Source organism: Anas platyrhynchos, chromosome 5 (genome assembly GCF_047663525.1).
Source record: "Anas platyrhynchos isolate ZD024472 breed Pekin duck chromosome 5, IASCAAS_PekinDuck_T2T, whole genome shotgun sequence".
NCBI classification, from domain to species: domain Eukaryota; kingdom Metazoa; phylum Chordata; class Aves; order Anseriformes; family Anatidae; genus Anas; species Anas platyrhynchos.
Genome location: NC_092591.1, coordinates 32,221,785 through 32,237,789, shown reverse-complemented (window position 1 = coordinate 32,237,789; position 16,005 = coordinate 32,221,785). Strand labels below are relative to the sequence as shown.

Below are 16,005 nucleotides of genomic sequence, written 5' to 3'. Positions count from 1 at the left end.
GGATTCCAGCATTTAGGCCACAGCCAGTTCAGCTCCTGCACTGTGGGGCAGACTAAGCTGAATGCTTCAGAGCATTTTTAAATGCTAACTCCTACAGAACTAGCTGGAAGATTGCATCTACAGATTCCACCATACCTTACCATCCAAATATGTACCAGTAGCCCGATCATTACAACGGTTATTTGCCCCTTTTATTTCTGACACCGCAGTGACTGGCCCAGGAACAACCAATGTGGTGGAGGTATTATGAGCACGTACAGCTATTTCAAAAGAAATAAAGTAATGCAAGACTTATGCAAGTGCAGTTTTAAAGCTGTATTTGTCAGCTCCTCCTCACCTCACTGCTCTTTTATAAAGGTCTAGAGGATATCTGATATAAATTAGTGTCAGGTAAGTCTAGGCACAAGAAAGAAGTAGTTACCATGTAATCAGCTTGAGAGTCTCATTAAGGCAGGCTATAAAAAAAACTGGGGCAAGGATTTAGAAGCAAATGAATCATTTCGTGACTATCGCCACTTATTTGCTATGCAACTACAGCAAAAGAAAGGCAGTCAGTGTTCCGGTCTGAGCATAAGCAGCTTATCTGCAGGAAGAAGGGAAGAATTCCCTTTCCTCAGGCACTTCTGTGTACAAAGCCTCATCAGTCAGTTACATTTGCATCAAACCTGGAAACTGTGCTTTCCTAAAGCACAAGGCATCCATTTCCAAGAAACACCAGGACTGGACCTTCCCTCTGACAAGCACGCAAATCACTTGACCAAGAGGACGTCAATCTGAAAGCAGTGAGGAAACCCTATCCAAAGCATGCGCATAGCTGAATCGTTGGTACAAGCCAGCCGAGAGACTTCCACACAAAGCACAGATCCTTCCCAGTGTGGGCCTGATTTGGCTTGCTCTAGTCGCCTGCAACATCTCTGACATCTCAAAAGTCCTCCCAAAAAAAGAATTCCCTTGCTAAAAAGGAATACAGCAGACCCTAAAACATTCAGTGATCAGCAGGGTCCTAAACAGCCCATCCATCCAGGAGAATGAGAGCCACTTTTAAAACCTACCTCTTTGAACGAGAGCCACTTTTTAAAACCTTTGTCAAGGGCAAGCAAAACACATGGGTTTAATCAAACACTCGCAGCCAATATATATTCCCAACCCTCTGACACAGAGCTTTAGCTTTTTTCACCCTACATGGTAGCACCAAGGAAATAATTGTTAACCCTTCCAACATAGCAACCACAACCTCAACAAGACAGAGCACTCAAAAAAGCCGTTCCCAACTTCCGCTCAATTCCCCATGCCTCACCTGGGCAGATTTTCCATGTACACCATACAAATGCTATGGGGTACAAAGGAGAGCATAGCACATCCTGTGTTCCCACCCCCTCTGCAAGATCTGAGGAACACCAGTGGCACCGTTCACCCCAGAGCTCTGCTGCTGGAGTCTGTCCTTTTGCCTGCTTGCACTATCACCCTCCTTGCCCATTAGGAGGCCTGGTCTCTGCCCTTACAACCTTCAGCACACATCTGCAGAATGACAGTGGCATCTATAAAAGACATCAATGCAGCATCACTACTTTCATCCACACAAGTAGCACACGAACACATGACAAAAGGTTGTTAACTCTGAAAACACTGAAAAAAACTCAGACCAGATGGGAAAGGTTGAAGAAAATAAACGGAGGAGGAAGGTAGAGCATGTATCTTACCTCCTGAGTGAATCCTCCTCTGAGCTTTCCTCAGGCATTTCCTGGTTTAAGGCCTCCTGTGATACATTCCCAGGTCTGCTTGAAGCCGACTGGCTGTAAACTCTTTCCCAGTGCCCCGTCTCCTGGTTAAAGACCACTCCCACGGTCCTCTCCTCCTGCGGGGTGGAAGAGCTGCCCAGCTGCAGCCTGCTAGAGGCAGGAGCTCTGCCCTCGGTTCTCTCTGCAGGCTGCACCTGGCTGGTATTTGGAGGCACACCCTCAAACGTGCTTTGGACCTGCCCTGGCGTATAGCTAGGCGTGCTTCTTTCCCAGCGCAGCGTGTCATTGTTAAAGGTCAGCAGGTTATGACAAGCGCGACAGCGGTTCAGGTGACCCCGGGACAAATTGGAATTGTTTTCACTGCTGTGCGGAGTCTGCTGATGGGAGGGACCAGGCCGATCAGGCTCAATGTTGTTGTTGAGCATTTCTTGAGCCTGTTGCGACTGGCTGGGCTCCCCACCAATCCCCTGATCTAACTCCTGCAGCCGGTCATATTCCAGGAAGAATCGCCTCAAATCACACTGGAGCTCATTACGGATGCTGGCCGGGTTGCTCGGGCCAGCGCTACTACCGCTGTCCCCCTCGGCCCCGGGGGCTAGGAAGCCTCTCCCTTCTGTCGCCGAGGTATAGACCGATGCCTGGGAACCTCCCTCCTGCTGCCTCAGCACCGACAGCAAGCTCACGGAGGAGGCACTGGTCCTAGGGGGAGGCATGGCTTCCAGCTCCGAGCGGGAGCTCATGTTCAGCACTGTCCTGGACCAGTCAGACCCACCTAAGCCCGAAGCCATCTCTCTCGCAGACTGTTGGTAGCGGGACTGGTGGCCTGCCAAAGGCCCGCTCAGGGAGCGCCGCGTGGGGCCCAGGCTAAGGTTGCGCAGGGTGTTGCCAGCAGTGCTGCTCTGGACTGTGCTGAAAGCAGAGGGCCTGTTAAGTATCCCCTGCTCCTCCTGTGCTACAGAGGCCTGCTCTGGGGGTTGGTAAGGCTCTGTCTGCACAGAGGAGAAGGACGTGCCAGTGGCACCAGAAGACGTGGAGGGTGCGTTTTCCTGGTGTGGGAAGAGAGAAGATGGAAGTCTTGCACTAGAGCATCGGCTGCAAAGGCACAACATCCCCAGGTGCTGGCAGCACTCTGCTGTGGGGTAGCTGACACGCTCCCGGAGCCTGTTATAGACAGATGCCCTTGTGTTCTCACTGGCTGGAGGTGGAGGTGGTGGTGGTGGAGGCGGTGGAGGGGATGGGGTAGCAGAGTCTTGAACACTGTTTTGCTCTCCCACCTGTATGCCAGAGGAGCGGGAGGACAACATATGCAGGAAGTTGTGGAGGAGAGGCGTGCGCCTCACGGGCTGAGAGGGGAGGATAGCGCGCTGGCGATAATGCGGCATCTCTGTACTGTCCACAGAGATCTCCACTTCCTCGTCGCTCTGCAGAAGGAAAGGATCAAGGTTCAGTCACCTCACAGCAAAATCCTACGCTTCCAGATAAAATGAAGAAAGCCGCTACCACCCCAGCCAGATGAAAGGATGTGATAAGCCTCTTCCTAGAGAGGGAAAAAAGGCTCCGGCCTTGAGTTGCAGGAAGCCAACTCTTTACTTCAAAGGACCTCATTTTTTGGATCCAGACCATCTCTTCCTCCAGCCCAGTGAGCTTCAACAACATGCTGCTCATACCAACAGAAGCAGCAGCATCTGAGGGTCAGCAGCTGTGGGGAGCACAGCTAATAGGTCATGGAGCTTCAAATCCAGCAGGATGTCGCAACACAACGGAAAGAGCATGGGCATTGAGACATCTGTCCTACCACTAATGAGACAGTGAGGGCAAAACGAGCACACTTAAGAGAGTTCTTTAACAGCCCTGCATATTACGTGAGAACATCTCTGTACCCAATTAAGTTGGAACAGAATTCAGCTTGGAAAGACTGCAGGTTTTCAGAAAAGCATAAGGCTGCTTAGGAAGAGACCAGGGTTAATACATAAAGCACCTTGTAATTAGCCAGTCAATGCATTACCCTTACCTGCTGGTTGGAAGGGTTAACGATTGCTGTGAGCAAGTAGTGTCCCAAGGGATCAAACCGTACTAACCTAAAACAAAAGCAGAGCCAGAGTATCAATCATCAGTTCACATTCCACATTGACACAGGAAACTAGACACAGCACGAAAGAAAATCCCACATGAAAATATCTGCACTGTTACTATATTACCTACCAGCTTGGCTTCTGAAGGATGTGAAAAAAGCTTACACATTAAGAAGAAAACATACTTATTTAGCTGAAGACTGCAGCTATTTTTTAGTCCACAGCAACTCTATACAGAAGTTAAAAGCTGGCAGTAAGCACTGCTATATCAGTAAAAACAGCCAGGAAGTTTTAGGGAAGACGCACATACACTCTGGAATTTGGTACAAAGGGAGAGATTAACTCCTCTTGAATGTTACTTCATCATCTTAAACTGCTCAAAGGATGGCATCAAGTTTCCAGTGGCAGTTTCCTCTGTAACCGCACTAAAATAGTAGTTCAGCACTCTCTTCCAGCAGCTTCTGGGTTTTCTCATCCTTATGGTTGACAAGTTTAACTACTAAGCTTACAAATGAAAATGGAGTAGATCCTGAAAGCATTTGTAGGACACAGGGCTGATTACAAATACGAACATCCAAACTGATATATTATTTCCAATTGCTTTTTTTCCCTATTCACAGGGCTGTTTTTTTTTTCCTACCAGGTGGGTCATGTAGTTGCTAACAATGCTTCTCTCCTCTGCTTCAGCACAGACAGTGCAGCATCCCAGAGGAAAAACCTGTATTCCCCAAACCTGACCATTTTTCCAGACAAGTGCCCTCTTCCTCTGGAAACAAGAACTCACCGGACCCGCTCCATTTCGCTGGCTGTTTTCACCACTGCAAAAGGCTCCCGACGACTCCAGTCCCAGAAATGTATCTCGTTGGCAGTTGCAATCAGCAAGAGCTGAGCCGTAGGATGGAAAGCAAGCGATGCAATGGCGTTGTTGCTATCTGTGAACCAGCTCTCACTTCCACCCTGAGTGAGGAGTCAAGAACCACAAGCAGTTTACCATACAATTTAAGATCATTAGGTTTCCATGCACATGCCCCCTCCAAGACTCTGCCTAGAGCATTGAAGTGATGCTTTCAACAACAGCTGCTCTCATACGAGACCATACCCAGAACACAGTACTACCCCCAACAATGACCGCAGGTGTACTTTCACATGTGTCTCAAACAGCCTGTACAAATGCTGCCCATCAAAGCGACCAGGTAATCATCCTTATTTTGTCTGTAGGCCAATCACCAGGCTAGGCAGAACTGGTAGGGCAACAGAATTTCTAATTAAGAGTTGAAATAAACCCAAGGGAATGAAAAATGGCAAGTCTTTCACATGTGCAAGACGTGTTCAGCTTAAAGTTCTCCAGCATTATCTGTACAGCTCATATCAGGGCTAAGGAGCATGACCTACTTGGCAGACTGAATGACGAATCTGTCATCTCCTCTCTAGACAAAGGACGGCTACAGTCTGCTCTATTCTATGCAAAACTTCCAAACATCTTTCTTATCAGGCAACATTTGGCAAACAAACTCAGACAAAAAAGGTCACCACCCACCAAATGCAAAAGCATGTGTTTCAGGAAAGACTTACATGTAAATCCCAAATTCTAACCTCCCCATCTAGGCATCCTGAAGCAATGAGGCCTGGGATGGTGGGATGGAAGGTCACACACCAGGGAGTGCGGCGATGTCCAACCAAGGAATGAACACACTTGCCCGTTTTCACCTCCGTGATGTAGATGTTGTGGTTCACGTGTGTGGAAGCCATCAGGGTTCTAGGGATGCAGAAGGCAGGACAAGCATTAGCACAAGAAGAGTACAGCAAAACAGACTGCGGTTAGCTTCATCTCAACAGGGTCTTTTGGCACCTAACCCAGCACACATAGCCCCACACTCAAAGGGTAAGAGGCTACTCTACCACCAGTGGCCAGAAGGGTTCTTGTGGCCAGATTTCAAGGCCCATGCAAGCGAGAGCTCATCAGATCTGCAAGCACAAACTTGACCTTGAAAGAGTCGTCATGCAGCTCAGAAGGAACTCTTCCGAGTGACAGTTGGGGGCAAATAAACATTCCCAGTTCTGACACTGAGAGATCCTGCTCCCATTCCTGTTTCCAATGCACGCAGCATTCTGCTCTGTTCTCACTATCCCAGTGGGTGTGCCCCATCACTTGGGATGGGGTACCAAAACACCCTTTACTCCCTCAAGTTTTTCATGAAATCCCATGGTGGCCACAGAGACCCTTTTTCCTTAGGGCTATGCATCGCTTGGGTACCTCAGAATTAAACACCAGCTACGCCTGAAGCTGTGAGATTAGGAAGGTGTGCACGTTCCATCCATGCATGCCAGGAACCAGGAGTTTCACTTGGCCGTTCAGGACTGAACAACTCGACGGGCACAAGCCTCCTTCGCTTTTTTTTAAGCGTAAGGAGACTGCTGAAACAGGGAACGAACTAGGAGTTAATTACCTGTCTGGACTAAACGCCAGCAAGAAGGTGGAGCGTGGACTGTCTGGCAACTCAACTTTCTGAAAAAGCCAACAAAGCAGGAAGTGTTGCAAGTGTCACATGATCGTACTTTAACTGTAAGCCACACGGACAGTAAGGGGAACCCGCTGCAGGAACATATCTACAATCACACCGCTGCAGGAACTGAACAGAGCCAGAGAGCATATCAAGTGTAACACATCAAATGTACAACCACGAGACAATTTGATCTTCAAACCCCTGCCTCCCGTCCCCCTCTCCAACACCAACCTGCGCACCTCCGTGCTGCGACCTTACCTTGCCCTCCCATTTCATCCATCGCGTTTTATCCTCCACCAGCTCCTGCAGGAGCCGCTGAGCGCCCAGCGCCTGGGTGCCCCGCTCCCTACCCCACAGGATGCGCACCGCGTTCTTCTCCGGTACAAACTTCATGGCTCTCGGCGGCCAACGTTACGCCAACCAGCGGGAGAAGACACCAGCAGGTTCCAGATGACAACCAGCACTGAGCTACAGACAGGCTATCCACATGTCAACTGTTTATCTTCATGGAAACCTAGATGGAGAAAGAGCGATAAGAAAGGCAGCTTTTACCTAGATGAAGGAAGAACTTTAAATCCCAATACAACAGATTTAAGAGGAGCATCTATCCTCTCCCCCGCTTTTGCTGCCTTTTTCCATTATCAAGGCCCAGTTGTGACAGTTTTGCGGCCAAAGATTACTTTAAAAGGTTTCTGAAAGCACCTAGTCCTTTCCACGTACAGATATTGCAGACATACCACATCGAAAGAGAATTAAAAATTGGACTTGAAACTTTCACTCTTCCCTCCATCTCTTGCCATACATAATAAAAGAAAAAAAAATCTGCAAAGTGACACACTTTACACCTTAAAGATTTAGCTCCTATCTGGGAAGGCTGACAGATAGCTAGAGGAATAGCATTAAAAATTGACAATAATAACAGAAGTCTCTGCAAAATTGTGCAGATTTCGGTAACGGTAACCATTAGCCCTGCACAAGTTAGACAACTGATGCACCTCAAGTCCTAATTATTTCCCTTTCTATCCCAACAGCTCACAGTGTATGGAAACAAGCACATGGCAGACCAAAACCTGTCACCGAGGGCTGCAGCAGCACGTTGGCTAACTCCACCACGATTGCTCATTTTGCCTGTCTGCAAATTATCTTCCCGTCTCAGAACAACAGTTCCCCTAAGTAATACACAACGGCAAAGATTGACGCTTTTAGTGTGTTTTGAGCTGCTAAGGGAAAGCATTAGTAAGACTTCTTGGTTGGTTTTTAGAAAAAAGTTAGTTTTCTGACAGAACAAAACAGCAACCACGTTACATAGCTTTTAAATAGTCCCCTGCATTGGGGCACGTTACCAAAAGCTTTCCCAAAAGAAGATTTTTTTTTTAGAAAAGACAAAACAAGGAGCGCTGCTGCGATGCTATTACCTTCTGATCCCAGCAGAGCGCGCATACTGCTCTGCCAGCTCTTTTCAATGTAAAGATCTAAAGATAAATCCTCCTCGCTTCACGTCACATGAAACAAAACCACCAATACTCGATCACAAAGGAAGTGGCAACTTAAAAAAAAAAAACAAGCAAAAACACACACACAGGAAAAAAGGTTCACATGGACGCAAGAAGAGCTAATTGTTCAATGAGGGAATTCAGAGCGGTCATTAGCAAGCCTTCCTTTCCTCCCACTCTCCCTAAAAAAACCCTCCTGAGCAGATGATTCAAGGCAGCTGCTGCGTGCTGGGAGGAGCTGTCTGAAGAGATAAGCCAGGAAAATGAGTTCCAATAAAGCCGGCCGGTTTTCATTTGTGAAAGTGCAATAAAGGGGACTAAAGTGAAGCGAGGAACAAGTAAATGCATCAACCTTTGGAGAAGTGAAACCCACCACAGAAACTGAAGCTAGCTGGAACTTTCCTGACGCTTAATGTGAACAGCATGGGGATCAGCTATTCCAGGGAAGCTAAACTGCCCAATATAAAGTAAGCCCGCTTTTGAGAGTCTGTGCAAGTCAGCCAAGCAGTACGTAGGAATTACTCTACAAAATAAAAGCCTTACTGGGAAGCGATAGAAAAGCTGAAGTTGTCTTACCGCAAGAGAGTTCACAGGAACAACCGTACAGATGAAGAGCCCAAACCCCAAATGCTAGAACGCTATAAAAAGGCTAACGAGAGTAGACGCAGCCAGAAGCACTGTTTAGCACACGAATCACTGAACGAAAATCTTCCTCCGCTGAACACTAATAAACACTAATCTGGATTCTGCAAGCGAGGCCGGTCACCCACCTCCAGAAGCGAACGGGGTCAGGGTGGAGGAAGCGCGGCAGGGAAGGACAGGTCAGGAACAACGCAGGCAATAAAAAGCCTGTTTTATGGGAGCAAACCATACGCCTAGCTTTGCCTAGGAAAATGAAGGAAACAGCAGCTGACTTCTCGTTATGGGTGCTCTCAAGGAGTGAGTACGATGTCAATGCAAGAACAAATGTGTAAACCAAACATAAACGGGAGACCAAGTCCAAGACCTCAACCACCAAGCTTCAGAGCAGCCTTCCAGTAGGTGTAAAGGACAAATAACCTAAATAACTTAATAGAAGCTGGTAATTTACAAGCAGGATAACCCAATTACTCATGAGAAAGTACAAGCTCCGACAGCTTGGGAACATTTCAGTCCTATAGGGACTGAGATTACATGAAGTACAATGGCAACAAGGAAACCAAGATGTTTATCAAGCATCTTGATGTTTGTTTATGCCATGAGTAAGTTTACATACTGCAAAATAAACAGATAACACCTACAAATGCATGTAGGGAGCTCCTTGTATTCACCTTACTGTAAAGATTAACTCACCTTCACAGCATAAAAGCGAGTACCTCCCTTAAAACGACTTAGCTAAATCTTCGCAGACGCGTACTAATTTTTTGAACTAATTCGGATATAACAAACACTTCATACATGAGCCTCCTGAGCGCGTCCAAACTTGCTATTTTTCCCTCAGGGACTGTCCCTCATTTTCCAGCTGCTTTGAACTGACTCACCTCTTTAAATCACTTGAAAAGAAAACAAAATAAAGCCCCAGACTTAAAGCCTTTGCTACCTGCTCAACATCTTTAAAAGCTGGGATCTTGTCAGGAAGAGCTGAGTGCATCCTTCCTGAGCAGAGCTGGCACTCCGGAGTCACCGTCGGTCCCTCTGGGGACCAGGCTTTATTCGTGCTTCAGAAGTTTAATCCCTTACCTGAATTAGCCTGAATACAGTAACCGCTCTCCACTGCTTGGCGACACGCTCTGCAACACTTTGGATTGGCAAGGAAAAAGAAAAACCGAGCCTTTGAATGGAGAAAGAGATGCAGCACAGATACGGGCGTTATCTCTGCTACCTTTAGCAGGAAGGCTTTAACTTTATTACTGTATCATCTGCTCAGGGTTTTGTTGTTGTTTTCATTTGTTTGTTTTGCTTTGTTGGTTTTGGTTTGTTTGTTTGTGTTTGTTTTTTCCCCAAGAGACAGACCCAGTTCCTCCTCTAATCTAATAGAGGTACCCATCAAATCCAAACATTTTGCCCAGGTGTAAGGAAAAAAATGACAGTGTCACTAAATACCAAGAGAGAACAAAGCACTGAAGCACCAACCACATTTACAGATAGCTAAACAGCTGGCATCCGACTAACAAAGTTTAAAAGGAGCTCAGTGGGCTTGAAAAATACTACTGAGGCATCATGAAAACGTGCAGCTCCTTGGACCAAACCTGCCTGGGCCAGTGGTGGACTGATTCAGCAGCAGCACTGCTTCTGTTGCAAAAGCTGAGCCATCACAGCTGATGAGCAGCCGACCACCAGCACCAGGAGCTGCTTTGGGACTGGTATTTTTCTGTTGTCTTGTGTTTTTAAAGCAGAATGACCAGAAGTGGAGTCCGACAGCTAGACGATTAGGTGATGCCCTGGATGTAGGCCAGGGCTCCAGAGAAATTCCCAAAGTGGAAACTCAGAAATTTTTCTGTAATTGGCGGCTTTGTTTCCTTAACAGTTTTCTCCCTTCAGGGCATTTCAGGACAGCACGCTGGGCTGTTTATAATTTTGGAAAGAGCACAGCCCAACCCCAAGCCTTTTTACTTGCTCTGCGCCAGCTGTCCTTGAGGAAGCCTCAAGAACTCCCGGCCTCGGATCAGTGCGAGCTCAGTTGTGAACGGCACTTCTACGGATACTGAACCTCCCCAAAACCAAAGCGAAGCAGCAAAACAACTGCTAACACCTCGTAGTGGTACAGGACCACAAGAAAACACCGATCAGAAGGTGGGGAGAGAAGAGGAATAAACCCAAACACATTCAAGTGGCCTTACAGAAAGGATGCTGAGGTATTGTGCGTGTTATGCAGTGGGTCAGTGTTCCACTAAGAAGCTTCAGCACCTTACAGAGATCCTGCTCCCATTTCTTGTGCACATACAGCTTTGGCGTTAATAATTTTGTGGAGAATCTGAGACCACAGCTGGCTTTGGGGAAAAAGTTATTTCACGTGGCCTTCAGCTCTTGACTACAGATCTCTTACCACTCCTAAGAACCTCCTGGTTGTGTGCTGAGCACGCCCCTGGGAGCCTTTCCTGATGCGTGCGTACAGGAGCAGCGGTATCTGCTCCACCAGTGGTTAAATGAAAAAAAGCTGCAACCGTAAAACGTAAACACTACTTATAACAGGAGTTCTGTCCAAGAGATACAAATGTCCAAATAATTTCAGACAGCTTTGCTACCTAAAGAGCTCTCAAGTGATTGAGGAGAACAGAAACAACATTAAGGGAAAGATTAAAACGGTCTCTGGCTCTGCAAGCTGGGATCCATGGAGAGAATCCCCCAGAAAAGCCCAGAGGGGAGGAAGGGAGCACGTGCTGTTAGTTTCTGCCTCCGAGTCCCTTTGGCAAGTTTTAAGGCTTCCAGAAGGCGTTGTCTATAAAACCAATGGGATCCCCACAAGTCATGGGCCTGTGCCAGCAGTACGTAGTGTACTAATGTAAATACAACCAAAAACACTACGCAATGGTTTTGATTGTTTTTAATAAATATTAGTAGTAACTCAACAATTCCACTATTGCACACGCAGGTGACTTCTACCAGTAACCATCTGCAGACCGTGCACACAACAGTTTTTATGGTGGTAAAAGCCAAATGCTTCACCTTCACTACCAGCAACCCTCATCGAGGATCGTCTTTAACACGCCCTAAAGAGGGAAAGAGAAGACACCGTGCGTGCTGAAGAGAGCCTGAGACCATCCTGTAAGTGTGCCTGCAGCCTACACAGCCCCTCTCCTTTCACAGGAGCTTCAAAGCAACAAGTCCTCGTTCTCCAAGACCCAGAGACAGGACATCTCCAAACCAGAACTAGAAGCTTAAAGCATCACTCAGAACATGTGTGAGCAGTGACACAGCTCCTGTGACTTTCTAGTTCAGTGCCCTGTTTCTGCTCTGAGTCTCCCCTTCTGCAAAATGGGGACAGTGATGCCAACATCTCCCTAAACTGCACAAAACAAGATGCATAAAAAGCCCCAGAAATGCTGTCCTGGGTAGAAGAGGACCTCAAACCTACCAGCAGTTTTATTAAAATGGTTGTTTCAATTCATACCAAGTGCCTTGCCGTTCCCTCTAAACCTTTTCATGTCTCCACTTGAAAGACTGAGCAAAACAAAAAAAATAAGTTGATGCAAAACCAAAACAAAAAAGCTGATTTGCCCTCTCTGTGCTGTATCAGCTCCGCTAAACAAACAGGACGAGTCAGAGAGTCCTAGTTTGGTAAGTAATCGAACTATGTAGCACTGGAATTTGAACAATGCAAAAACAACAACAAAAATCAGTAAAAAAGGGTGACATGACTCATATCCAGAGCAGTTCCACTGATCTAAACTTAGTACCTCCTGCTCTTCCAAAACTTGTCTTGTGCTCCACACAAAGCAGCCAAGCCACATGAATTTCTGAGAAAGTACCTGATCAGCTGCATTTTTACATTTTCCTCCTAATACCACAATTCATCCTCCCTTAACTCCAAGCGATAACTTCCAAGTTATCCTGCAGCGATATTTAAATGGACACGCGTTGGAAATAAAGTGAAAGAATGAAAGAAGCAAAACTGGAGTGCGTTACATTGCTTTCTGTTTCTTCTTCTGTGCCCGTGATTATCCTAAAAAAAAACAAACAAAATAAACCCATGGGAACTTTAAATTAAGACACTGGAAATATGCAGGCTCCTGACATTAGGCTACCAAAGAGCATAAAGCCAGACCTCAACCACCCATCCCAAACTGCAACAAGAAAAGAACCTGAAGAGGATAGGCAGTGAGCCTGTGATGGAACTGGGTAACAGGGCCCAGAATTGCCACCACGAAGGCACTTTCATTGTGTGACTCTTTTTACTCTTCAAAGCTTTAAAGATATTTAGCAAGCTGAAGTTTTCCCTCGATTAAAGGGAGAGAGATTTAGAAAGTAACTCCAAAGCACACCTTCTGCAGATGCACTGGATGCATGGCTCCAAGTTGTATCTGCAACTCGACGCATTTCCATATAAATCACAACAGGATTATGAAAGAAAATAACTAGCATTAGTGTTTCTTGATTAAAGAATCCATTGCCGTGCTTCAAATTGCAACCACAAACAGCTCAGGAAATTTAATTAGATTACAAAGATGTCAAGAGCACGCTGTCATTTCAAGATATGAAATGACAACAAGGTGGAGCTGACTGCCATCAGAACCTTACTGTGCCTTCCCAGTCTGGATGAAGCGAGCTGGAATACCTGCGAGAGCAGTACTTGTAATTGCTCCTTATGTACAGCAAAAATACCGGGAAGTGGCAGAGAAAGCTGCAGATCCCAGCTTCTAAAGGTCAGCAAACTGGTGGCGCGGATGAGAAGGGAAGTCATAAAAAGGTAAGCGATAAGCTGTGTCTGGCGTCTGGCAGCTTCATTTGCCAGCGATAACACCAAGCATTTCCCTGTCTGTTATCGCTATTTCCACGTAAGCTTCAAGAATTCTTGAAGAGATGCTAGCTCCGATCCACAAGCCGGGAAGAGAATAAATATAATTTCACAAAGCTGCAAGGTCTGTCACAGAGCAGACCTGAGATCCAGGAGATTAAAGAGTTTGTGTCCTGACTCCACGCTCAGCCCGTGGTATCTTTGGCAAAGTCCCGCAGGCAGTAGGAAAGGAGGGGCAGAGCAAAGAGAAAAATAGAGCAAAAAAAGGAAGCAGCTTAACCCCTTCAGAGAACCACTCTCATTTTGATAGAAGAGGAAAGAAGTTCTCAATTAATGTAAATATTGAGGTTTTGAGAAGTCCCATGAAGGTTCCTCAAGCTCAAGAGCCGCAGCCAAGTGCTACCTACTGGCATCACGCATGCAAGAGCGACTTGGGAGTACCGGCATCACAGAGCACAATGGTTTGGGTTGGCATGGAAGGGTTTTGGGAATGGCATGGGTATCCAACCATAGGGTGCAGAGAAAGGATTTTATTTATTCAAAGCTGCGCTGCCAATTCCTGACACCCTTTCCCCTTCTCAGCCTCAGATGAAGCATGTGAGAAACATGAGGAGGAAGGAACAAAAAAGTATCAGAAACGGGGCTCGGACACTGCTGTGAACCATTCTGCGCTGCTCCAGGTGGCGAGTCAGTGCCACGTACTGCAGCAGGGCAGCAGGACGGCCTTGCTCTGCCAGGACAGCCCCGGAGACCTCACTGAGAGCATCACAAGCGGAGCTGTGCCACAGCACAGACCAGGATGACGCCCTCCCCGCTCAGACCTGGCACCTCACCACCCAGAACCGAGACAACAAACAGCTCCTGGACAGCAGTCACTGTCAAAGCCCTTCACAACCCACGTTAAATCCACCAGGGACTTTTGTCTCTTGGTTTAAGCAACTCCATCAGTAGGTCTTTCATTGAGCAACTGCCACACAATTTGCAACCTTCCATGAAAACATTTCTAACACAAATCCCCTTCCATGACACATCACCCTGCTACTGACTTCCAAAAAGCACTGTTCTTCTGTGCTCACGTCACTAACAATTCGCTTCTGTCACTTTCCTTCCTAGATTCGTGCAGGACTCTCACCAGAAGAGCTCACAAGGTAACTATTAACATGTACTCTGCCCCTTATCAGATCTCCAACAATACAAACTCAATGGGGGGGAAGAAAAAAGAAAAGAAACTGCCTTAACGCTATTCACCTGAACAATGTTAACGAGCGTTAACTATACTACCAGCATCAACAGTGACTTTGTAGGTGTCCTGAGTTCAGTCAGCTTGCTAGCCACCGCACAAAAGATACTGAAGTTATTGTCCCTTGGTTTCGTTAAACAAAATTATGGTGCAGGAAGGGAGGAAATATTCAAATCCCTAACTGGTGACCAGGGGATCCTGGCAGGCAGCGTTACTGCTCGCCTTCCTTAGGAACGCTCACTGCAGCTGCATAAGAGTTGAAAGAGCAGTGTGGAAAATGGAAAAGTAGAAAACAACCAAACAAGAATCCAGGGGGTCAGCTATGACTCAGAAAAGGGCAAAAGAAAGAAAATTAAGGAGAAGCTGACAGCAAAGTAAACACTCCGCGTGCACTCCCCGGTAGCTAAGCCTGAGCAGGCGAGCCCAGCGATCTGGATCCAGACGCGTTCTTCATTCCAAGCACTAGAAAAAAAAACACAGACCGGCTCACGGCCTGCTGCCCGCGTTAACATCCCCACCGCAACACCATGGAAGAGCACCAGATACTCGCCTGCTATCTTCAATACACAAACAGGCCATTTCTGAACAAAACACTGATCTACAGCAACACCACCTGAATTGGTTAACTGCAGAATTAGCAAGCGAGCTCTACCAAAGAGCTCTGAACACCAGAAGCTGAACCACGGCAGTGGTCCAGAAGACAAACCAGGATGTTGGAGTTACGGAGCTACACCTGGAACTCGCTGCTGCGTTCCTCCCCAGGCACTGGGACGTGCCCGGCTTTATCCTCATCCCTCCTTCAGAAAGCGCACCCAGCCCCACAACCAGGCAGCGCTGCTCCGGCCTGGCACCAGCGGGACCGCGCCAGGTTCCATCTCCCCATCCCGAAGGGGATGGGAGTGGCAGAGGCCGGGCAGCCGAGCTGACATCTGCGAAGGGCACCCGGCTGAACAAAGGCGGGCCGACAAACACGGCCGGGCTGCCTCAGGAGCCCGAACGCCCGGTCTGGGGGAGAAGCGGGGCGGCACGGGTCGGCACGGGGCGCTGCTCCCCAGCGCCTCCGCAGCCGCAGGGCTGAGGGGCAGCGCGGCCCCGCGCCCAGCCCCTGTCCCTTACCGCAGGGCTCCGGGGCTCGCAGCGCAGCACGGGGGGAGCCTCCCGGGGCGCCGAGGGCCCGGCGCGGCCTCCGCCTCCGCCGCCACCTTCCGGGGCCCGCCCGGGGAAGCGGCGCCGAGGCGGGGGCGGGCCGAGGAGCGCGGCCGGGGCCTACCTGCGGCGGGGGCCGGGGCCTGGGGGGAGCCGGGGCCGGGGCCGGGCCGGGCCGGTGGGAGCGGCCCCAGCGCTCGCTCGCCGCCGCTCCGAGCTCCGGCCAGGCCGGGCAGCCGAGCGCCGAGCCGCGCCCGGGGAGCGGCGCCGAGGAGCGGCGGCCAGGCCCGAGCAGCCGAAGGCGGAGCGGCGGCGGCAGCCCGCGCCTGCCGAGCGCCGAGCGCCTGCCAGCGCCGCCGCTGCCACCCTCCCGCCCT

At 48.5% G+C, this 16,005-nt stretch overlaps 1 protein-coding gene across 3 annotated transcripts in view; it reads right to left on the bottom strand.

Moving 5' to 3' along the window:
- Positions 1–15,935, bottom strand: part of AMBRA1 (autophagy and beclin 1 regulator 1) — a 129,074-nt gene extending 113,139 nt beyond the window's left edge. The window contains exons 1-7 of one of the 3 annotated variants that reach the window (XM_027459350.3): positions 15,753–15,935; positions 6,574–6,829; positions 6,259–6,317; positions 5,384–5,567; positions 4,596–4,768; positions 3,751–3,817; positions 1,701–3,160 (exon numbers count right to left, since the gene is read on the bottom strand). In XM_027459350.3, the coding sequence (XP_027315151.1) occupies positions 1,701–3,160; positions 3,751–3,817; positions 4,596–4,768; positions 5,384–5,567; positions 6,259–6,317; positions 6,574–6,708 (2,078 nt within the window). In that variant the 5' untranslated portion in view covers positions 6,709–6,829; positions 15,753–15,935. Of the gene's footprint in view, positions 1–1,700; positions 3,161–3,750; positions 3,818–4,595; positions 4,769–5,383; positions 5,568–6,258; positions 6,318–6,573; positions 6,830–15,598; positions 15,733–15,752 lie in introns of those variants that run through there. The other 2 variants (XM_027459352.3, XM_038180476.2) reach the window with 2 other exon arrangements.
- Between the last annotated feature and the right edge of the window lie 70 nt (positions 15,936–16,005).